The following is a 24,547-nucleotide window of genomic DNA, read 5'->3' as shown; positions in this document are numbered from 1 at the left end:
GGATCCTCAGCTGCCTCTTCTTCCCCCCAGGGGCGTGGGCCTCAGTTTCCTCTTCTCAGGGCCCTTCATCCTGCTCGTCTTCACCACCTTCCTGCTGGGGGGCAACGTTCGGACCCTGCTGTGCCGCAGCTGGGAGAGCCGCGAGCTGTACCAGGTGGGCCGGCCCCCGTCTCGGTCTCCTCGCCCTGGGGGAAACTGAGGCCCAAGGCACGGAAGGGAGACCCGGCCGGGGCTGCTGGGACCGTTGACGGCCTCCGAGTGACGAGTAGACGGGGTTGGCGTCGTGTGGGTGGCCTCCCGGATTCAACCTGGCCCCTCGTGCCTGTCGCCGACCCCCCGGACCCTCCGGTCGGTTGGGAAGCCACGTGGCTCAGCGGAAAGAGCCCGGGCTTTGGAGTCAGAGGTCAGGGGTTCGAATCCCGGCTCCGCCACGTGTGACCTTGGTCAAGTCACTTCACTTCTCTGAGCCTCAGTGACCTCATCTGGCAAATGGGGATGAAGACTGTGAGCCCCCCGTGGGACAACCTGATCGCGCTGTATCCCCCCCAGAGTGCTTTGCCCATAGTAAGCGCTTAACCAGTGCCATTATTGTTATGATTGTGAGCCCCCCTCTGAGGACCAGGGGCTGAGCTTTGGTCCGTTCTTCATGGGGCTCTTTCCCAGGGCTCCGCACCCATTAGGTGCTCAATAAATAGCGCTGAATGAGAGGATGAAGACGAGAGGACAGGGGTCACCGGGCCTCTCCTCTCCACCTCCCTGTCTCTTCCCCCCTCAGTTCGTGGACACCCCGGGGAACCTGCCCCCGTCCCTGAACCTGTCTCAGCTGCTGGGCCTCAAGAGGAGCGTCAACGTGACTTCGGCCTACCGGTGAGCCCATCTTCAGTCATCATCATCATCGATCGTATTTATTGAGCGCTTACTGTGTGCAGAGCACTGGACTAAGCGCTTGGGAAGTACAAATTGGCAACATAGAGAGACAGTCCCTACCCAACAGTGGGCTCACAGTCTGAAAGGGGGAGACGGAGAACAAACCAAACATACTAACAAAATAAAATAAATAGAATGGATATGTACAAATGAAATAAATAAATAGAGTAATAAATATGTACAAACATATATACATATATGTATCAATCAATCAATCAATCATATTTATTGAGCGCTTACTATGTGCGGAGCACTGGACTAAGAGCTTGGGAAGTGCAAATTGGCAACATATAGAGACAGTCCCTACCCAACAGTGGGCTCACAGTCTGAAAGGGGGAGACAGAGAACAAACCAAACATACTAACAAAATAATAATAATAATAATAATAATAATAATAATGATGGCATTTATTAAGCGCTTACTATGTGCAAAGCACTGTTCTAAGCGCTGGGGAGGTTACAAGGTGATCAGGTTGTCCCACGTGGGGCTCACAGTCTCAATCCCCATATAAAATAAATAGAATAGATATGTACAAATAAAATAAATAGAGTAATAAATATGTACAAACATATATACATATATGTATCAATCAGCCAATCGTATTTATTGAGCGCTTACTATGTGCAGAGCACTGGACTAAGCACTTGGGAAGTACAAATTGGCAACATATAAAGACAGTCCCTACCCAACAGTGGGCTCACAGTCTAAAAGGGGGAGACAGAGAACAAACCAAACATACTAACAAAATAAAATAAATAGAATAGATATGTACAAATAAAATAAATAAATAGAGTAATAAATATGTACAAACATATATACATATATGTATCAATCAATCGTATTTATTGAGCGCTTACTATGTGCAGAGCACTGGACTAAGTGCTTGGGAAGTACAAATTGGCAACATATATAAAGACAGTCCCTACCCAACAGTGGGCTCCCAGTCTAAAAGGGGGAGACAGAGAACAAACCAAACATACTAACAAAATAAAATAAATAGAATGGATATGTACAAATAAAATAAATAGAGTAATAAATATGTACAAACATATATACATATATGTATCAATCAATCAATCGTATTTATTGAGCGCTTACTATGTGCGGAGCACTGGACTAAGCGCTTGGGAAGTACAAATTGGCAACATATAAAGACAGTCCCTACCCAACAGTGGGCTCACAGTCTAAAAGGGGGAGACAGAGAACAAACCAAACATACTAACAAAATAAAATAAATAGAATGGATGTGGACAAATAAAATAAATAAATAGAGTACAAACATACATATATACAGGTGCTGTGGGGAAGGGAATGAGGTAAGATGGAGAGAGGGACGAGGGGAAGAGGAAGGAAGGGGCTCAGTCTGGGAAGGCCTGGGAAGTCGGAGTTGCCCCGAGCGGGGCGGGCGGAGGAAAGGAGGAGGAGGTGGGCTTCCCTAATCTAGACTGCGAGCCCACTGTTGGGTGGACCCCATCTTTATAGGTTGCCATCTTGGACTTCCCAAGCGCTTAGTCCGGTCCTCCGCACACGGTAAGCGCTCAATAAATAGGACTGACTGAACGAATGGAACCCTGTGTCCCTCGCAGGCGTTGTAAGGACGGGGCGGCTCTCTGGGAGGTTCTGCGCCTCAACGGCTCCTACGACCTCGAAGGGCACCTGGACGTCAACCAGGTGTGGCGTCGTGGGCGGCCGGTTGCGTGGCGGGGCGGGAGCTGGCTGGAGTGGACGTGAGGTCGGCCCGGGACCTGGGGCCTGGGTTGGGGCCTCCTCGAGAAGCAGCGTGGCTCAGGGGAAGGAGCCCGGCCTCTGGAGTCAGAGGTCACGGGTTCAAGTCCCGGCTCCGCCAGTTGACAGCTGTGTGACTTTGGGCAAGTCGCTTCACTTCTCTGGGCCTCCGTTCCCTCATCTGTCAAATGGGGATGAAGACTGGGAGCCCCCCCGTGGGGCAACCTGATCACCTTGGAACCTCCCCAGCGCTTAGAACGGTGCTTGGCACATAGTAAGCGCTTAATAAATGCCATCGTTAGTATTATTGGAGGGGCAGAAGGGACGAGCGGGCTTGGGACAAGGCTTGTGGGAGTAGGTAACAACGAGAGCTTTGATAATCCGGAAGGCGTGGAACTCCCTTCTGCCTTCAGGGCTGCGGGATGGGCACCTGAATTCGGCTCTTGGGTCTGAGGGTAATAATAATAATAACAATAATAATAATGATAGCATTTATTAAGCGCTTACTATGTGCGCTGGGGAGGTGACTAGGTGATAAGGTTGTCCCACGGGGGGCTCGCAGTCTTCATCCCCATTTTACAGTTGAGGTAACTGAGGCCCGGAGAAGTGAAGTGACTTGCCCCAAATCACACAGCTGACAATTGGCGGAGCCGGGATTTGAACCCACAACTTTTCCCACAAGACAAGGCTTAGTGGGAGTAGATAACAACAAGATCTTTGATAATCCGGAAGGCGTGGACCTGCCTTCTGCCTTCAGGGCTGTGGGATGGGCACCTGAATTTGGCTCTTGGATCTGAGGGTAATAATAATAATAATAATAATAATAATAATGACATTTATTAAGCGCTTACTATGTGCGCTGGGGAGGTGACTAGGTGATCAGGTTGTCCCACGGGGGGCTCGCAGTCTTAATCCCCATTTTACAGTTGAGGTAACTGAGGCCCGGAGAAGTGAAGTGACTCGCCCCAAATCACACAGCTGACAATTGGCGGAGCCGGGATTTGAACCCACGACCTTTTCCACAAGACAAGGCTTGTGGGAGTAGATAACAAGAAGATCTTTGATGATCCGGAAGGCGTGGAACTCCCTTCTTTCTTCAGGGCTGCGGGATGCTCTCCTGAATTCGGCTCTTGGATCTGAGGGTGTGGGCTAGGCGTCCCCTGACCAGGGTTATTATTCATTCATTCAATCGTATTTATTGAGCTCTTACTGTGTGCAGAGCCCTGTACTAAGCGTTTGGAAAGTACAAGTTATTATCATTGCTAGTCTTCTTGTTGTTGTGAACAGTGCTTGGCACATAGTAAGCGCTTAACAAATACCATTATTACCATTATTATCATCACCTTGTATCTCCCCCAGCGCTTAGAACAGTGCTTGGCACATAGTAAGCGCTTAACAAATACCATTATTATCATTATTATTATCCCCTTGTATCTCCCCCAGCGCTTAGAACAGTGCTTGGCACATAGTAAGTGCTTAACAAATACCATTATTATCATCCCCTTGTATCTCCCCCAGTGCTTAGAACAGTGCTTGGCACATAGTAAGCGCTTAACAAATACCATCATTATCATTATTATCATCCCCTTGTATCTCCCCCAGCGCTTAGAACAGTGCTTGGCACATAGTAAGCGCTTAACAAATACCATCATTGTCATTATTATCATCCCCTTGTATCTCCCCCAGCGCTTAGAACAGTGCTTGGCACCTAGTAAGCGCTTAACAGATACCATCATTATCATTATTATCATCCTCTTGTATCTCCTCCAGTGCTTAGAACAGTGCTTGGCACATAGTAAGCGCTTAACAAATACCATCATTATCATTATTATCATCCCCTTGTATCTCCTCCAGAGCTTAGAACAGTGCTTGGCACATAGTAAGTGCTTAACAAATACCATTATTATCATTATTATCATCCCCTTGTATCTCCCCCAGCGCTTAGAACAGTGCTTGGCACATAGTAAGCGCTTAACAAATACCTTCATTATCATTATTATCATCCCCTTGTATCTCCCCCAGTGCTTAGAACAGTGCTTGGCACATAGTAAGCGCTTAACAAATACCATCATTATCATCATTATCATCCCCTTGTATCTCCCCCAGCGCTTAGAACAATGCTTGGCACATAGTAAGTGCTTAACAAATACCATTATTATCATTATTATCATCCCCTTGTATCTCCCCCAGTGCTTAAAACAGTGCTTGGCACATAGTAAGCGCTTAACAAATACCATTATTATTATTATTCATTCAATCATATTTATTGAGCGCTTACTGTGTGCAGAGCACTGTACTAAGCGCTTGGGACGTACAAATCGGCAACATATAGCGAATGTGTGTGTGTAACTAAGCATATACACACTTACTAGAAAAAAAATTTATTCATTCAATTGGATCTCTTGAGTGCTTGCTGTGTGCAGAGCACTGTACTAAGAGCTTGGGAATATAATACTAATGATGGCATTTGTTAAGCGCTTACTATGTGCCAAGCACTGTTCTAAGCGCTGGGGGGGGGATACAAGGTGATCAGGTTGTCCCACGGGGGGCTCACAGTCTTCATCCCCATTTCACAGATGAGGGAACTGAGTTGTTATTATGGGAAGCAGCGTGGCTCGGTGGAAAGAGCCCGGGCTTTGGAGTCAGCAGGCATGGGTTCAAATCCCGCCTCCGCCACTTGTCTGCTGTGTGACTTTGGGCAAGTCACTTCACTTCTCCGGGCCTCAGTTCCCTCATCTGTCAAATGGGGATGAAGACTGGGAGCCCCCCGTGGGACCACCTGATCACCTTGTAACCTCCCGAGCGCTTAGAACAGTGCTTTGCACATAGTAAGCGCTTAACAAATACCATCATTATCATTATTATTCTCTGGGCCTCAGTTGCCTCATCTGTCAAATGGGGATGAAGACTGTGAGCCCCCCGTGGGACCACCTGATCACCTTGGAACCTCCCCAGCGCTTAGAACGGTGCTTTGCACATAATAAGTGCTTAATAAATAATAATAATAATGATGAGGGCATTTATTAAGCAAATGCCATCATTATTATTATTATCATTCATTCATTCACTCAACCGTATTTATTGAGCACTTACCGTGTGCAGAGCACTGGACTAAGCGCTTGGGAAGTCCAAGTCGGCAACATCTAGAGACGGTCCCTACCCGACAACGGGCTCACAGTCTAGAAGAGGGAGACAGACAACAAAACAAAACATGTAAACCAAATAAAATAAATAGGCACTGTACTGAGCACTTGGGAAGTCCAAGTCGGCAATGTCTAGAGACGGTCCCTACCCGACAACGGGCTCACAGTCTAGAAGGGGGAGACAGACGACAAAAAAAACATGTAAACCAAATACAATAAATAGAATAAATAGGCACTGTACTGAGCGCTTGGGAAGTCCAAGTCGGCAACATCTAGAGATGGTCCCTAGCCGACAGCGGGCTCACAGTCTATGTGCTTTGCACATTGTAAGCGCTTAATAAATGCCATCATCATCATCATCATCGTCATCAAGGGGGAGACGGGCAATGAAACCGAACATGTGGATGGGTATCAAGTCGTCAGAACAAATAGAATTTAATCTCGATGCACCTCAGTAACAAAATAAATAGAATAGTAAATATGTCCAAGTAAAATAAATAGAGTTATAAATCTGTAAAAGCATATAGAGGTGCTGTGGGGAGGGGAAGGAGGAGAGTCCCCAAACCGGGGTTATTATCGTTACTATTCTTGTTGTGGTCGTTATTTATTATTATCATTATCACTAGTCATCAAGGGGGAGACGGGCAACGAAACAGAACATGTGGACGGGTGTCAAGTCGTCAGAACAAATAGAATTCAAGCTCGATGCACCTCAGTAACAAAATAAATAGAATAGTAAATACGTCCAGGTAAAATAAATAGAGTAATAAATCTGTACAAGCATATACAGGTGCTGTGGGGAGGGGAAGGAGGAGAGTCCCCAAATCAATCAATCAATCAATCGTATTTATTGAGCGCTTACTGTGTGCAGAGCACTGTACTAAGCGCTTGGGAAGTACAAGTTGGCAACGTATAGAGACGGTCCCTACCCAACAGTGGGCTCACAGTCTAGAAGGGGGAGACTGGGGTTATTATCGTTGCTAGTCTTGTTGTGGTCGTTATTTATTATTATCATTATCACTAATCATCAAGGGGGAGATGGGCAATGAAACGGAACATGTGGACGGGTGTCAAGTCGTCAGAACAGATAGAATTCAAGCTCGATGCACCTCAGTAACAAAATAAATAGAATAGTAAATACGTCCAGGTAAAATAGAGTAATAAATCTGTACAAGCATATACAGATGCTGTGGGGAGGGGAAGGAGGAGAGTCCCCAAATCAATCAATCAATCAATCAATCGTATTTATTGAGTGCTTACTGTGTGCAGAGCACTGTACTAAGCGCTTGGGAAGTACAAGTTGGCAACGTACAGAGACGGTCCCTACCCAACAGTGGGCTCACAGTCTAGAAGGGGGAGACTGGGGTTATTATCGTTGCTAGTCTTGTTGTGGTCGTTATTATTATTATCATTATCACTAATCATGAAGGGGGAGATGGGCAATGAAACGGAACATGTGGACGGGTGTCAAGTCGTCAGAACAATAGAATTCAAGCTCGATGCGCCTCAGTAACAAAATAAATAGAATAGTAAATATGTCCAGGTAAAATAGAGTAATAAATCTGTACAAGCATATACAGCATATAAGCATATACTTCTAGACTGTGAGCCCACTATTGGGTAGCGACCGTCTCTATATGTTGCCAACTTGTCCTTCCCAAGCGCTTAGTACAGTGCTCTGCACACAGTAAGCGCTCAATAAATACGATCGATTGATATACGGGTGCTGTGGGGAGGGGAAGGAGGAGAGTCCCCAAACCGGGGTTATTATCGTTGCTAGTCTTGTTGCCGTCGTTATTATTAATCAATCAATCAGTCGTATTTATTGAGCGCTTACTGTGTGCAGAGCACTGTACTAAGCGCTTGGGAAGGACAAGTTGGCAACAATTATTATCATTATCTCCAGCCTTAAGCAGGCAGAGCACCCCAAAACATGCAAGTCACAGTCACGCCCTGCCTGCAGGAAGCTTACAATCCAGAGGAGGAGGGAAACGGAGGAATAACCCACGCTGAAATCCTCAGCCCCTCCTCCTGCCCTCCCCGAGCTCCAGGCCGGAGCCGTCTGGTTTCCTCGGCGTAGACAGATTCCCGCTTCCCCCTCCACCCACTTGGTCCCGGCTCGCGATGGATCATCTTCATCATCCATCGTATTTATTGAGCGCTCACTGTGTGCAGAGCACTGTACTAAGTGCTTGGGAAGTACAGATTGGCAACATAGAGAGACGGTCCCTACCCGACAGTGGGCTCACAGTCGAAAAGGGGGAGAGATGCTCACGGGAGAGAGGGGGCCGCCCCGGCAGCCTCGGGGTGGGGAGAGCAAAACCCGCTTCACCCACCCTCCACTCCCACAGCGGGCGGGCGCCGGTCCTCACGGTCTCCCAGTTTGGCCCGGCTTCCCACCCTGAGTTTTAGACTGGGGGCGACGCCGGCGGACCCTCTTGCCCTCCATCCTTTTCGGCTAGTACACGGCCAAGCTGCGGAAGGACCTCAGGGAGCTCCAGGTAGACGTGAAGGATGTGAACCTGCTGGACGCCGCCGCCCGCAGAGATCTGGACAGACTCCAGGCCAGTGGGCTGGACGACGTAGACTATCCCGGCTTCCTCTCCCAGGTGTGCCCCAGTTTCACCGCACCCTGCGGGCAGGGCCCCCCGCCGAGCCTCGACTCTTGGCCTTCCCTCCATCCTCGTCCCGGAGGAAGTGACCGTCGGGTCGCCGGGCCCGGTCTCCCCCGTCTTCGTCCCTCCCCTTCGCGCCGTCCGGCCACGTGGCCTGTCGAGAGTGGGGCGGGCAGGAATTGGGACGGGACGGCCGGGCTCCAGGAGGCCCTGGAGCTGCTGCCACCCCGTTGTACCCCTTCAGATCCGGAGGCCCGTGGTGAAGACGGACGCGGTTCGGCTGGCGGGGGAGCTGGGGAGGCTCAGCCGGACTCAGGTAGGCCGCAGCCCGGGTGGAGGGGAGAGGCATCATCATCAATCGTATTTATTGAGCGCTTACTATGCGCAGAGCACTGGACTAAACGCTTGGGAAGTACAAATTGGCAACATATAGAGACAGTCCCTACCCAACAGTGGGCTCACAGTCTAAAAGAGGCACCGCGGGCGGGCTCCGGGAGCGGAGGGGAAGACGCCAAGGAAGAGTCCGGAGGGAGGGATGGGAACGGAGACGAGGCTGGGAGAGGGGAGCAGGCAGGAAACCCACCCGGAGGATGAGGAATGGAGGAGGCAGGGATGGCGGGGACACGACAGCGGAGCTGGAGGGTAGAGCGGGAAAGGGAATCAATCAATCAACCAATCGTATGTATTGAGCGCCTACTGTGTGCAGAGCATTGGACTAAGTGCTTGGGAAGTCCAAGCTGGCAACCTATAGAGACAGTCCCTACCCAATAGTGGGCTCACAGTCTAAAAGGGGGGAGACAGAGAACAAAACCAAGCATGCTAACAAAATAAAATAAATAGAATAGATAGGTACAAGCAAAATAAATAAATAAAGAAATAGAGGAATAGATATGTACAAACTTATATCATCATCAATCGTATTTATTGAGCGCTTACTGTGTGCAGAGCACTGGACTAAGCGCTTGGGAAGTCCAAGCTGGCAACCTATCGAGACGGTCCCTGCCCAACAGTGGGCTCACAGTCTAGAAGGGGGAGACAGAGAACGAAACGAAGCGTACTAACAAAATAAAATAAATAGAATAGATAGGTACAAGTAAAATAAATAAAGAAAGAAATAGAGGAATAGATATGTACAAACTTATATCATCATCAATCGTATTTATTGAGCAGAGCACTGGACTAAGCGCTTGGGAAGTCCAAGCTGGCAACCTATAGAGACGGTCCCTGCCCAACAGTGGGCTCACAGTCTAGAAGGGGGAGACAGAGAACAAAACCAAGCATACTAACAAAATAAAATAAATAGAATATGTAGGTACAAGTAAAATAAATAGAGTAATAAATATGTACAAACATATATACGTATATACAGGAAGGGAAGGCTCCCCATCTCCCCTGTGGGGTGGGGTGACGGGAGCATGAGCAGTGAAGCCAGGGGCCGGCCCCGTAAAACCAGCCCCCTCCCAGGTGATCGTTGCTTGTACGTATTTCCTATTCTATTTATTTTGTCAATGAAGTGCGTCTAGTTTTACTTCTGTTTTTGTTCCGACAACTCGACACCCGTCCACGTGTCTTGTTTCGTTGTCCGTCTCCCCCTTCTAGACTGTGAGCCCGTTGTCGGGTAGGGATAGTCTTGCCAACAAGACTATCGTTGCTTGTCTTGTTGCCGTTGGTATTATTTTATTATCATTATCACTAGCCTGGGCCGAGCCCTTGCGCCAGGCGGAGCTTGGGAACGTGGTTGGGAACACCCCCAAACGTATAACTCCCAGTCGCACCCTGCCCGCGGGAAGCTTCCAATCCGGAGGAGGAGACGGGGCTGTAGGTACCGTCTCCAATCAAGTCGACCCGATCCCTGCTCTCGGAGAGCTCAGGCAGTCCGTCAGTCGTTGCTATTTAATGAGCAGTGGCTGTGCTAAGGAGAGCTCGACAGAGTTGGGGGACGCCAATCAATCAATCAATCAATCAATCGCATTTATTGAGCGCTTACTGTGTGCAGAGCACTGTACTAAGGGCTTGGGAAGTCCAAGTTGGCAACAATAAAATAAACTACAGGTAAGGGGAGCAGAGGAGTTTAAGGATGTGCAAGGGGCCGCGAAGGGAATTCCGCAGGGTGAACCGGGTGGGGAAGTGGGAGATTAGCCGAGCGGGGGCTTCCTGGTGATGTGGAGATGCCATTTGCATCATTTAGGAGAAGCGGCGCGGCTCAGTGGAAAGAGCCCGGGCTTTGGAGTCAGAGGTCATGGGTTTGAATCCTGTGAGCTGTGTGACTTTGGGCAAGTCACTTCACTTCTCCGCGCCTCAGTTCCCTCATCTGTCAAATGGGGAAGAAGACTGGGAGCCCCCCGTGGGACAACCTGATCACCTTGTAACCTCCCCAGCGCTTAGAACGGTGCCTTGCACATAGTAAGCGCTTAATAAATTCTATTATTATTATTATTATTTGCTGATGGCCCCCTCTGCCCCCTCTGCAGCGTGACCCTGCCCTGGCCCAGCAGCTGGAGACCGAAGGCCGGGCCCTCTTGAGCCTCCACCAAAATCAAGTCATCCCGCAGGAGGCCACCCTGGTGAGTGGCCGGGGCCAAGGAAGCGGGACCGTGAGCGGTGAGCCCCCCGCCGCTCCCCACTGCGTTCTCCAGCCACCATAATAATAATAATAATAATAATAATAATAATAATAATAATTACACACCTTCTCCTCCTCCTCTTCCTCTTCTTCCTCCTCTCCCTCCAGGCCGAGCTCAACAACAGTGTCCTGATCCTTTCAGCGTTAGCCCCCAAACTCCAGGTACCGGGGCGGTCTGGGCGGGCCAGGAGGACTGTACAGATTTATTCTATTTATTTTATATTATTGTTTGGTTCTCCGTCTCCCCCCCTTCTAGACTGTGAGCCCATTGTTGGGTAGGGACCGTCTCTGTCTGTCGCCGACTTGCACTTCCCAAGCGCTTGTGGCACACAGTAAGCGCTCAATAAATACGATTGGATGAATGGATGAATGAACAGTAAGCACTCAATAAATACGATTGGATGAATGGATGAACAGTAAGCACTCAATCATCATCATCATCATCAATTGTATTTTTTGAGCGCTTACTGTGTGCAGAGCACTGTACTAAGCGCTTGGGAAGTACAAGTTGGTAGCATATAGAGACAGTCCCTACCCAGCAGTGGGCTCACAGTATAAAATAAATACGATTGGGTGAATGAATGAACAGTAAGCGCTCAATAAATGCGATTGAATGAATGCAGTAAGTACTCAATAAATACGATTGAATGAATGGATGAATGAACAGTAAGCACTCAATAAATACGATTGGATGAATGGATGAACAGTAAGCACTCAATCATCATCATCATCATCAATTGTATTTTTTGAGCGCTTACTGTGTGCAGAGCACTGTACTAAGCGCTTGGGAAGTACAAGTTGGTAGCATATAGAGACAGTCCCTACCCAGCAGTGGGCTCACAGTATAAAATAAATACGATTGGATGAATGAATGAACAGTAAGCGCTCAATAAATGCGATTGAATGAATGCAGTAGGTACTCAATAAATACGATTGAATGAATGGATGAATGAACAGTAAGCGCTCAATAAATACGATGGAATGAATGAATTAACAGTAAGCGCTCAATAAATACGACTGACTGAATGAATGAATGAACAGTAAGCACTCAATAAATACGATTAAATGAATGAATGAATGAATAAACAGTATGCACTCAATAAATACGATTGAATGAATGGATGAATTAACAGTAAGCGCTCAATAAATACGATTGGATGAATGAATGAATGAACAGTAAGCGCTCAATAAATACGATTGAATGAATGGATGAATGAACAGTAAGCTCTTAATAAATACGATGGAATGAATGGATGAATGAACAGTAATCGTGCAATAAATACGATTGAATGAATGAATGAATGAACAGTAAGCACTCAATAAATACGATTGGATGAATGGATGAATGAACAGTAAGTGCTCAATAAATACGAGTGGATGAATGAATGAATGAATAGTAAGCACTCAATAAATACGATTGGGTGAATGAATGAACAGTAAGCGCTCTATAAATATGATTGGATGAATGAATGAATGAACAGTAAGCACTCAATAAATACGATTGGGTGAATGAATGAACAGTAAGCACTCAATAAATACGACTGACTGAATGAATGAATAGTAAGCGCTCAATAAATACGATTGGATGAATAAATGAATGAACAGTAAGCACTCAATAAATATGATTGAATGAATGAATGAACAGTAAGCGCTCAATAAATACGACTGAATGAATGAATGAATGAACAGTAAGCACTCAATAAATACGATTGAATGAATGAATGAACAGTAAGCACTCAATAAATATGATTGGATGAATGAATAAACAGTAAGCACTCAATAAATATGATTGGATGAATGAATGAACAGTAAGCACTCAATAAATATGATTGGATGAATGAATGAATGAACAGTAAGCACTCAATAAATACGATTGGGTGAATGAATGAACAGTAAGTACTCAATAAATACGACTGAATGAATGAATGAATAGTAAGCACTCAATAAATACGATTGGATGAATGAATGAATGAACAGTAAGCACTCAATAAATACGATTGGGTGAATGAATGAACAGTAAGTACTCAATAAATACGACTGAATGAATGAATGAATGAATGAATAGTAAGCGCTCAATAAATACGATTGGATGAGTGAATGAATGAATGAACAGTAAGCACTCAATAAATACGATTGGATGAATGAATGAACAGTAAGCGCTCAATAAATACGATTGAATGAATGAATAAACAGTAAGCACTCAATAAATATGATTGAATGAATGAAGAGTAAGTGCTCAATACGATTGAATGAATGGATGAATGAACAGTAAGCACGCAATAAATACGATTGAATGAATGGATGAATGAACAGTAAGTGCTCAATAAATCCGATTGAATGAATGAATGAATGAATGAACAGTAAGCACTCAATAAATACGATTGAATGAATGGATGAATGAACAGTAAGCGCTCAATAAATACGATTGAATGAATGAATGAACAGTAAGCGCTCAATAAATATGACTGACTGAATGAATGAATAGTAAGCGCTCATACAATTGAATGAATGAACAGTAAGCGCTCAATAAATACGATTGAATGAATGAATGAACAGTAAGCGCTCGATAAATACGATTGGATGAATGAATGAATGAACAGTAAGTGCTCAATAAATGCGATTGAATGAATGAATGAATGAACAGTAAGCACTTATTAAACACGACTGAATGAATGAGTGAATGAAGGAAGGACTGGGTGGGCCGAGGGGCCTCTGCTGGTTTGGTTTCTGGGTGGGCTTCCGCTGGCATGGGTCCATTCATTCATTCACTCATTCAATGGTATTTATTGAGCGCTTACTGTGTGCAGGGCACTGTACTAAGCGCTTGGGAAGGACAAGTTGGTGGGGGGACAAACGTGCCGGGGAGGGAAGAGCCCCGGCCAAATCCTGCCCCGCTCCGGCCCTGGCGTGGCCCGTCCGGACGGGCCGGGGCGGCTGGGCGGGCACGGTGGGAAACGGCCAGCACAGTTGCCCCACCGCTGCCAGCTTGTCGCTCTCGGTGGCGTCTCAGCAGTGCCCTCTGCTATTTCTTTTCCTTGTACGTATTAACTATTCTATTGATTTCATTCCGCTAATAGATCTTGTTTCGTTGTCCGTCTCCCCCTTCTAGACTGGGAGCCCCCTGTCGGGTAGGGACCGTCTCTATGTGTTGCCAACTTGGACTTCCTAAGCGCTTAGTACAGTGCTCTGCACACAGTAAGCGCTCAGTAAATACAGTTGGATGAATGGATGAGCCCCTTCACAGCCCCTTCTAGACTGTGAGCCCGCTATTGGGTAGGGACTGTCTCTATGTGTTGCCTACTTGTACTTCCCAAGCGCTTAGTACAGTGCTCTGCATACAGTAAGCGCTCAATAAATATGATTGATTGATTGATTGATTGATTGATTGATTGAATGAGCCTGCTGTCAGGTAGGGACCGTCTCTGTACGCTTCCCAAGTGCTTAGTTCAGTGCTCCGCATGCAGTAAGTGCTCAATAAATACGACTGACTGACTGAATGCTCGCTCCTCAGGTGGCTGTGATGGACACCTTGGCCAACGTGACCTTCGTGAAGACTGAGGTGACCAGCCGGGCCAAGGAGATTCTGAGGAACGTGAGTGCGAGCCGCTCGGTGCTCAGTGTCGGTGTCCCTCACCAACGCCAGGCCCGCCGGCCTGCCCGCTTATCACAGGGCCTACGGGCCGGGCGGCCGGGGGCGTCTGATACAGTCCAGAGCCCGGCCTCCTCTGCAGCAGGGAGCAGATTGCCCGCTCCACCGCTCCAGGGCGGGTTGGAGGGCCGTGAAAGTCCCAGACAGGACCGTCCCGTGGCGTCCAAGACAGAGCCACCCAGGTGGCCGGGGGTGGTGGGGTGGCCGGCCGGGAGCAACAGGGCCCTGGGAAGAAGATGATGGCGGCTGTGGAAACCGCTCCCTGCCGGGAATACCGGCCGGAGCCAAGGGCTCCTCCCTTGCGAGGCCCGGGCTTTGGGGTCAGAGGTCACGGGTTCAAATGCCGGCTCCCCGCTCGTCAGCTGGGGGCAAGTCGCTTCACTTCCCTGGGCCTCAGTTCCCTCATCTGGAAAATGGGGATGAAGAGCGGGAACCCCCCGGGGGACCACCTCATCGCCTTGTAACCTCCCCAGCGCTGAGAACAGTGCTTGGCACGTAGTAAGTGCTCAATAAATGCCATTATTATTATTATTATTATTATTCAATCGTATTTATTGAGCGCTTACTATGTGCAGAGCACTGTACTAAGCGCTTGGGAAGTACAAATTGGCAACATATAGAGACAGTCCCTACCCAACAGTGGGCTCACAGTCTAAAAATTATTATTATTGAAGGCATCCTGAATGTGCTCTGCAGAGACCAGGCACCCAGCTCGGCCCTGTGCTCACAGAAGGTGTCTAGTACAAAGATCTGCACATAGTAGATGCCCCGCATATTATCGTGCAGACAGTAGATAATAATAATAACGATGGCATTTATTAAGTGCTTACTAAGGGCAAAGCACTGTTCTAAGCGCTGGGGAGGTTCCAGGGTGATCAGGTTGTCCCACGGGGGGCTCACAGACTTCATCCCCATTTGACAGATGAGAGAACTGAGGCCCAGAGAATAATAATAATAATAATGATGGCATTTATTAAGCGCTTACTATGTGCCAAGCAGTGTTCTAAGCACTTAGGGGGGGATCATCATCATCATCAATCGTATTTATTGAGCGCTTACTATGTGCAGAGCACTGTACTAAGCGCTTGAAGTTTAATGATCCTTCCGCAGGAAGGATACAAGGTGATGAGGTTGTCCCACGGGGGGCTCGCAGCCTTTATCCCCATTTTCCAGATGAGGGAAACTGAGGCCCAGAGAAGTGAAGTGACTCACCCAAAGTCACCCAGCTGACAATTGGCGGAGTCGGGATTTGAACCCACGACCTCGGACTCCAAAGCCCGGGCTCTTTCCACTGAGCCACGGTGCTTCTCTAGATGCCCAGCAGGACAGCATTCCACACACAGTAAGGATGCGGTTTAGCGCTGTGCACGTAGTAGACGCCCAGCCCAATGTCCCTCACAGTTCTGCAGTGTAGGAGCCCCGTAGGATGCCGTGCACCCGGGAGGTGGCCAGTACAGTGGTCTGTGCACCTTAGGAGCTCAATAAATACTGATGATGCTCCCCAGATTCCCAATAGATGGAAGATTTTCCAATTCTGCACATAGTAAGCGCTTAATAAATTCCATCGTTATTATTATCCAGCGCTTAGAACTGTGCTGTGCACATAGTAAGCGCTTAATAAATGCCATCATCATTATTATTATTCAGCGCTTAGAACACCGCTCTGCACACAGTGAGCGCTTAATAAATGCCATCATTATTATTACTATTCAGCGCTTAGAACAGCGCTCTGCACATAGTAAGTGCTTAATAAATGCCATCATCATTATTATTATTGAGCCCTTAGAACAGTGCTCTGCACACGGTAAGCGCTTAATAAATGCCATCATTATTATTATTATTCAGCGCTTTGAACAGCGCTCTGCACATAGTAAGTGCTTAATAAATGCCATCATTATTATTATTCAGCACTTAGAACAGCGCTGTGCACATAGTAAGTGCTTAATAAATGCCATCATTATTATTATTATTATTATTCAGCGCTTTGAACAGCGCTCTGCACATAGTAAGCGCTTAATAAATGCCATCATCATTATTATTCAGCACTTAGAACAGCGCTCTGTACATAGTAAGCACTTAATAAATGCCATCATTATTATTATTATTATTCAGCGCTTTGAACAGCACTCTGCACATAGTAAGCACTTAATAAATGCCATCATTATTATTATTATTATTCAGCGCTTTGAACAGCGCTCTGCACATAGTGAGCACTTAATAAATGCCATCATTATTATTATTATTATTCAGCGCTTTGAACAGCGCTCTGCACATAGTAAGTGCTTAATAAATACCATCATTATTATTATTATTATTCAGCGCTTTGAACAGCGCTCTGCACATAGTAAGCGCTTAATAAATACCATCATTATTATTATTATTATTCAGCGCTTTGAACAGCGCTCTGCACATAGTAAGCACTGAATAAATGCCATCATTATTATTATTATTGTTCAGCGCTTTGAACAGCACTCTGCACATAGTAAGCACTTAATAAATGCCATCATCATCATTATTATTATTCAGCGCTTTGAACAGCGCTCTGCACGTAGTAAGTGCTTAATAAATACCATCATTATTATTATTATTCAGCGCTTTGAACAGTGCTCTGCACATAGTAAGCACTTAATAAATGCCATCATTATTAGTATTCAGCACTTAGAACAGCGCTGTGCACATAGTAAGCGCTTAATAAATGCCATCATCATTATTATTATTATTATTATTATTCAGCGCTTTGAACAGCGCTCTGCACATAGTAAGCGCTTAATAAATGCCATCATCATTATTATTCAGCGCTTTGAACAGCGCTCTTCACATAGTAAGCCCTTAATAAATGCCATCATTATTATTATTATTATTCAGCGCTTTGAACAGCGCTCTTTACATAGTAAGCACTTAAGAAATGTCATCATTATTATTATTATTATTCAGCGCTTTGAACAGTGCTCTTCACATAGTGAGCACTTAATAAATGCCATCATTATTATTATTATTATTATCCAGTGCTTTGAACAGCGCTCTGCACATAGTGAGCACTTAATAAATGCCATCATTATTATTATTATTATTCAGCGCTTTGAACAGCGCTCTGCACATAGTAAGCGCTTAATAAATGCCATCATCATTATTATTATTATTATTCTCTCCTAGGAGAGTGAGTGTTTCCTGAATCGGCAGCTGGATTACTTTTCCCAGTACCTGAGTTGGGTGAGGCAGACGGTGAGTACGGCATCCGGGAGAAGGAGGGGAGCGCCAGGAGGTCTCCATGGCAACCGGGCTTTGGAGTCAGAGGTCGTGGGTTCAAATCCCGGCTCCGCCGCTCAGTTGTGTGACTTTGGGCAAGTTACTTCACTTCTCTGGGCCTCAGTTCCCTCATCTGGAAAATGGGGATGAAGACTGTGAGCCCCACGTGGGACAACCAGATCACCTTGTGACCTCCCCAGCGCTTTGCAGTCAATCAATCAATCAATCGTATTTATTGAGCGCTTACTGTGTGCAGAGCACTGGACTAAGCGCTTGGGAAGTACAAGTTGGCAACATATAGAGATGGTCCCTACCCAACAGTGGGCTCACAGTCTAGCACATAGGAAGTGCTTAATAACTGCCATTATCACTATCATCCTCCTCCTCATTATTCTTATTATTATTATTATTATTATTATTATTATTATTATTATTAAGAGATGGGGCCAGACCAAAATCTGACCAGTCCCACAGACTGCCACAGAGAAGTCTCGGGGCTGGGCCAAACCTTCTACTGCCTCCTGATCGGGCTACGTGGGACTTCCATGTTGGGCCTAGTTTTTGAGCCTCGCTGCCCACAGTGGGCTTACAGCCTAGATAATAATAATATTATTATTGGTATTATTAATACTATTATTATTAATGATAATAATAATAATGGCATTTATTAAGTACTTACTAAGTGCAAAGCACTGTTCTAAGTACTGGGGAGTTTGCAAGGTGATCAGGTTGTCCCAAAGGGCCTCCCAGTCTTCATCCCCATTTTCCAAATGAGGGAACTGAGGCCCAGCGAAGTGAAGCGACCTGCCCAAAGTCACCCAGCTGACAAGTGGCGGAGCCGGGATTTGAACCCATGACCTTTAACTCCAAAGCCCGGGCTCTTTCCATTGAGCCACACTGCATTTATATCATGAAATTACGGATATGTACTAAAGTGCTGAGGTGGGGTGCATATCAAGTGTCTAAAGGGCAGCGATCGCTCACACCCTCCGTCCCCTGGTGCCCCCTCTTCCCTCAAACTTGCCAAATAATATCAATCGATCAATCAATCAATCAATCAATCGTATTTATTGAGCGCTTACTGTGTGCAGAGCACTGTACTAAGCGCTTGGGAAGTACAACTTGGCAACATATAGAGACGGTCCCTACCCAACAGTGGGCTCACAGTCTAATGATAATGATGGTATGTTGGGTAGGGACTGTCTCTATATGTTGCCAGTTTGTACTTCCCAAGTGCTTAGTACAGTGCTCTGCACATAGTAAGCGCTCAATAAATACGATTGATGATGATGATTTGGTAAGCGCTTACTATTCATTCAATATTAAACTAATGATGGTATTTGTTAAGCGCTTACTATTCATTCAGTATGAAGCGCTTACTATTACTATTATTATTACTGTTAAGCGCTTGCTATTCAGTCAATTCTGTACAAACCATTCATTCATTCGGTCGTATTTCTTGAGCACTTGCAGTGTGCAGAGCACTGTACTAAGCGCTCGGGATGTGCAATTCAGCCACAGATAGAGACAGTCCCTGCCCACAGCGGGCTCATAGTCTCGAAGGGGACGGGAGTCGCATCTTTTGCCACCATCAAAACCACCTACAAAGTTACCCCAAATGTGGAACCCCAAACTTGGCATCATACTGGACTCCTCGCTGTCTTCCAACTCCCATGTTGTCTGTCTCCACCAAATTTTTCTCCACAGTCCCCAGACCTGCTCCGCTCTTTCCTTTCCACTATAGTGGCCACCACCCTAATTCTAGCTCCCTTCATGTCCAAGCAGAATGGCATCAGTTTCCTCACTGACCTCCCTTCTTCCATTCATCCAGTCATATTTATTGAGCGCTTACTATGTGCAGAGCACTGTGCTCTCTATGTGGCAACATAGAGAGACGGTCCCTACCCGACAGCGGGCTCCCAGTCTAGAAGGGGGAGACGGACGACAAAACAAAACATCAATCAATCGTATTTATTGAGCACTTACTGTGTGCAGAGCACTGTACTAAGCGCTTGGGAAGTACAAGTTGGCAACATATAGAGACAGTCCCTACCCAACAGCGGGCGCACAGTCTAGAAGGGGGAGACAGAGAACAAAACCAAACGTATTAACAAAATTAAATAATTAGAATAGATATGGACAGGTAAAATAAATAAATACATAGAATAATAAATATGTCCAAACATATATACATCTATACAGGTGCTGTGGGGAAGGGAAGGAGGTGAAACATGTGGTCATGTGTCAGAAGAAGTCATCAGAGCCAGTCCGTGTTTCACTCTGCTGCCCAGATAGTTTTTCCCAGGCATCGTTCTTCCCAAGTTCCTCGTCCCTTTGGATTCCTCCCCAGTTCCTCTTTGCGACAAGCAGATGCTCCCGACTCTTTCCCTCTGACTTTTTTGCTCCCTTCCCCCTCTCCGCCCCGTAATCTTTGCTCTTCCTAAGCCGACCTTTCTTCCTGTACCTCATCCTAGTCTCTCCCACTTTGAATCCACCGTGCACCCCTTTCCTCCTACTTGGAATTCCCTCCCACTCCAAATCCAGTTGAACCGGAAGGCTCCCCATCTTCCGAGCCTCATCGGAGCCATCCCTGGGTAACCCCCACTTAACTCGGTTCCGGTCGGTCCTACAGCCAGACTCAGTCACCTGTCCTTAACACACATATAGCATCATCGTACACTTATTTATCGATCCATCCTGCCGGCCTCCTGTGACGGCATCTTTAATTTTCCCGCTCCTATTGTTTGTGGCCAATTGGCGTCTCCCCATTGGTTTGTAAGCTCCTCGAGGACAGGAACTGTGTCTTCTTATTTTCACCGTATTCTCCCAAATACCCAGTACAGTGCTCCGCGCACAGTAAGCACTTAGCGCGGTGCTCTACAGTCAGCCGGTCGTATTTATCGAGTGCTTACTGCGTGCAGAGCACCGTACTAAGTGCCGGGAAGAGTTCGGCGCAACGATGAACGCGTTCCATGCCCACCACGAGCTTACCGTCTAGAGGACGATCTGACAGTCCAGAGTAAGGCCCGATAGGCACTTAGTACAGTGCTCTGCATGCCCCCTTTGCACTCCAGAAGCTTCTGTACCCCTGCGATGGATTTTCCTGGTTCCCAGGCTCTTGGCCCCCCAGAGATGTGAGGATGTGAGGAGCCTTGAGGGCTCTGGGACCGGTCTTTCCCTCACGGGCCTTCTCCATCCGTGCCCTTCTTAGGTAACTCAGCAGATTGCCACCTGCCAGCCCCTCTCAAGAGCACTGGATAACGCCCAGGTCGTCCTGTGCGATCTCATCGCGGACCCCTGGGTGAGCCCCTCCCGCCTCTCACCTCCCCCGTTGCCGTCTCCCCTGGTCCGGCGTCAGATCCTTGGCTACCGGGCAGCGGAGCAAAATTGTCACCCCCTCTTATTCTGTATACCGTGACACGTTGCGTGTGACCGGCCAGGCGTGCGGCAAGACGTCATGGTGGTGGCCCAAATCCCAAACCTGAAGCGTTTCCCCAGGGGCCCCTTGACCCCACTCCCCACCTCCCTGCAGGTGGTCTCACCAGCGCGCCGTATCCACCGGAGTGCTGGGACGCCGCGTGTTTTCCGACATCCAATACTGCCGTCTCTCAGCCATGCCGGGGTCTCCCCGCTGACGGTGCCCCGCCGGCAACCACATTACTGGCTTCCCTTAAAGATCCGACCTTGTCCCTTCCCCATCCCGACCCTCCAACAGCAAGCGACGCCTCCTCTCCCCTGCTTCAGGGCCGCAGTCGGGATGCAGTACGGGAGTTGGGGACCCCTTTCCATTCCCGTTCCACGCCGCGGGCCACTGGGACCGCTGCGGGGTGGCGTGGCTCACTGGCTAGCGCGGCGCTCGGTGTGTTTCAGAACGCCTTCTGGTTCTGCTTGGCCTGCTGCACCTTCCTGCTCATTCCCAGTATGATCTTCGCCATCAAAATGACCAAGCACTTCCGTCCCATCCGGAAGCGGTTGAAGTGAGTGGCCCCCGGGATCCCAACAGGGGGAACATCCCGGACCACCCGCCATCTCCTAGTAGCACTTCCCCGCCCCGGGCCAGCCCGAGAAGGAGCTGGAGGAGCTCCAGGAAGCTGTGAGGCGGTAGATGATGGCTCCTTAGGCCAGGTTCAGTATCCCGCCCCCAATCCAGCGTCCTTCAGTTCTTCCGTACGTCTAAACCAATTCCTACCTGCTGTACCGTAAGCCCCATGGGGTTCGGTTCCCCGGTCTTTCCTGATGTCCTGGTTCTTTCCCGATGGCCATTGGCCCCCGAGCTGCAGAGCGGGGGGATCTGGGCTCCATCCGTGGAGTCCCCACCGTCAGAGGATCTCGCCCCAAGGGCGGAGGGGGGGATGCCCTCAGCCGCCGGGGGGGGTGACGGCCTCTTTCCCCAGTTCCTCCAGCTCCGAGGAGACCCAGCTCTTCCACATCCCCCGGGTGACTTCGCTCAAGCTGTAGGATCCAGGCGAGGTAACCGGGAAGGGAGTTGGCGCAGGCCCTCGGGAATTGGGCCTGCAAACTCAGGAGCGGGAATCGGTCGGCAGGGGCCCGGGACGCAAAGGGATGGATTCCACAGGGGGCTGTAGATCGGAGAGGGGGCCGGTGGGCCTTGGGGTTGTGGAGCGGGGCTCTGTGGGGTGGAGGTGGGAGGTTTCCATTAGGTCCCAGGGACTTCTCTACATACCCCCGGATGGAGGGCTGCCAACTGGACAACTCCAGGAATCGCCAGCCCCCCCGAAACAGCAGCCCCCCAAATGGCAGCCCCCCCAAACAGCAATAGCACCCCCCAAAAGAGAAGCAGCGTGGCTCAGCGGAAAGAGCCCGGGCTTTGGCGTCAGAGGTCACGGGTTCCAATACCGGCTCCGTCATTTATCAGCTGTGTGGCTTCGGGCAAGTCACTTCACTTCTCTGGGCCTCAGTTACCTCATCTGTAAAAGGGGGATGAAGGCTGTGAGCCCCACGTGGGACAGCCTGATCACCTTGTATCCCCCCCAGTGCTTAGAACAGTGCTTGGCACATAGTGAGCACTTAACAAATATCATTATTATTAAATGGCAGCCCCCATAAGAGGCAGCCCAAGCGACACGGTGCGACTGAACAGTCATTTCTCACTTGCTGCCCCTTGTCTAGCTCAACCGATCGATCAATCAACTTGTACTTCCCAAGCGCTTAGTACACTTAGTACAGTGTTTAGTACAGTGCTCTGCACACAGTAAGAGCTCAATAAATACGATTGAATGAATGAATGAATAGTTATTGAGTCCTTACCGTGTGCTTGGTAGTCTTCTAGACCGTGAGCCCGCTTTTGGGTAGGGACCGTCTCTATATGTTGCCAACTTGTACTTCCCAAGGGCTTAGTACAGTGCTCTGCACACAGTAAGCGCTCAATAAATACAAATGAATGAATGAATATTTATTGAGTCCTTACCGTGTGCTTGGTAGTCTTCTAGACTGTGAGCCCGCTGTTGGGCAGGGACCGTCTCTATATGTTGCCAACTTGTACTTCCCAAGGGCTTAGTATTCATTCATTCATTCAATCGTATTTATTGAGCGCTTACTGTGTGCAGAGCACTGTACTCAGCGCTTGGGAAGTCCAAGTTGGCAACATACAGAGACGGTCCCCACCCAACAGCGGGCTCACAGTCTAGAAGGGGGAGACCGAGAACAAAACAAAACATATTAACAAAATAAAGTAAATAGAATAAATATGTACCCAGTGCTCTGCGCACAGTAAACACTCAATAAATACGATTGAATGAATGAATGAATACTAAGCCCTTGGGAAGTACAAGTTGGCAACATATAGAGACGGTCCCCACCCAACAGCGGGCTCACAGTCTAGAAGGGGGAGACCGAGAACAAAACAGAACATATTAACAAAATAAAATAAATAGAATAAATATGTACCCAGTGCTCTGCACACAGTAAGCACTCAATAAATACGATTGAACGAATGAATGCTTGGGAGAGTACAATATAACAGAGTTGACAGTCACTGGCCCCGCCCACAGTGAGCTTACAGTCTAGAGGGGGAGACAGACGTTAATATAAATAATTAAATCGTCGATATGTACCTAAGCGTCGTGGGGCTGAGGGCGGGTGACTATCAAGTGCTTAAAGGGTGTGCCTAGAAGAGAGAGGGAGCAGGGGAAATAAAGGCTTGGTCGGGAAGGGCTTCTTGGAAGAGATGAGCGAAAAAAGCGGCCCCCGCCACTGGATCCCGGCCCTCACCCGTCTACTCTGTGTCCTTTACAGATCTCCTGACGCCGCTGCCCGCTCCCTGCTCTGCCCCTCACTTCCAGGATTCCTCTGCTAGATGCCCCAGAGGGGAGCTCCGGCCCCCCGGGATCAGCGGCCCGTCGCTGGGCCCTCCACGGTGGCCCGGCTCTCTCTGCCCTGTCCCGGCCCAGCCCGAGAAGAGGAGCCCGGGATCCGATCCGACAGGCCTCACCCATTCCTTGGCCCCTGAAGAGGTGGGGTGAGCCTGTCCTCTTAGCTGTGGCTACCAGGGCCTTGGGGGCCCCCCCAAACTGGGCTCACTTCGACCCCTGTCCCGCTGACCTTCTCTCTTGCCCCACCCCAAGATTTGCCTGTGACCTTGGCAGCTGGGGCGGAAGG

General features: G+C 48.1%; 1 protein-coding gene across 1 annotated transcript in view; it reads left to right on the top strand.

The window, feature by feature from the left end:
- Window positions 1-24,547, top strand: part of PROM2 (prominin 2) — a 61,006-nt gene extending 36,459 nt beyond the window's left edge. Inside the window, exons 12-24 of the mRNA XM_038759568.1 lie at window positions 31-154; window positions 776-867; window positions 2,515-2,599; window positions 8,259-8,405; window positions 8,656-8,727; window positions 10,883-10,975; window positions 11,143-11,196; window positions 14,546-14,626; window positions 17,837-17,905; window positions 21,141-21,230; window positions 21,800-21,906; window positions 22,324-22,399; window positions 24,185-24,547. Coding sequence (XP_038615496.1) covers window positions 31-154; window positions 776-867; window positions 2,515-2,599; window positions 8,259-8,405; window positions 8,656-8,727; window positions 10,883-10,975; window positions 11,143-11,196; window positions 14,546-14,626; window positions 17,837-17,905; window positions 21,141-21,230; window positions 21,800-21,906; window positions 22,324-22,387 — 1,078 coding nt within the window. The 3' untranslated portion in view covers window positions 22,388-22,399; window positions 24,185-24,547. The remainder of the gene's footprint in view (window positions 1-30; window positions 155-775; window positions 868-2,514; window positions 2,600-8,258; window positions 8,406-8,655; window positions 8,728-10,882; window positions 10,976-11,142; window positions 11,197-14,545; window positions 14,627-17,836; window positions 17,906-21,140; window positions 21,231-21,799; window positions 21,907-22,323; window positions 22,400-24,184) is intronic.

Source organism: Tachyglossus aculeatus, chromosome 17 (assembly GCF_015852505.1).
Source record: "Tachyglossus aculeatus isolate mTacAcu1 chromosome 17, mTacAcu1.pri, whole genome shotgun sequence".
NCBI lineage: Eukaryota > Metazoa > Chordata > Mammalia > Monotremata > Tachyglossidae > Tachyglossus > Tachyglossus aculeatus.
The sequence above is the reverse complement of the archived record's forward strand: the minus strand, read 5'-3'. Positions and strand labels throughout refer to the sequence as shown.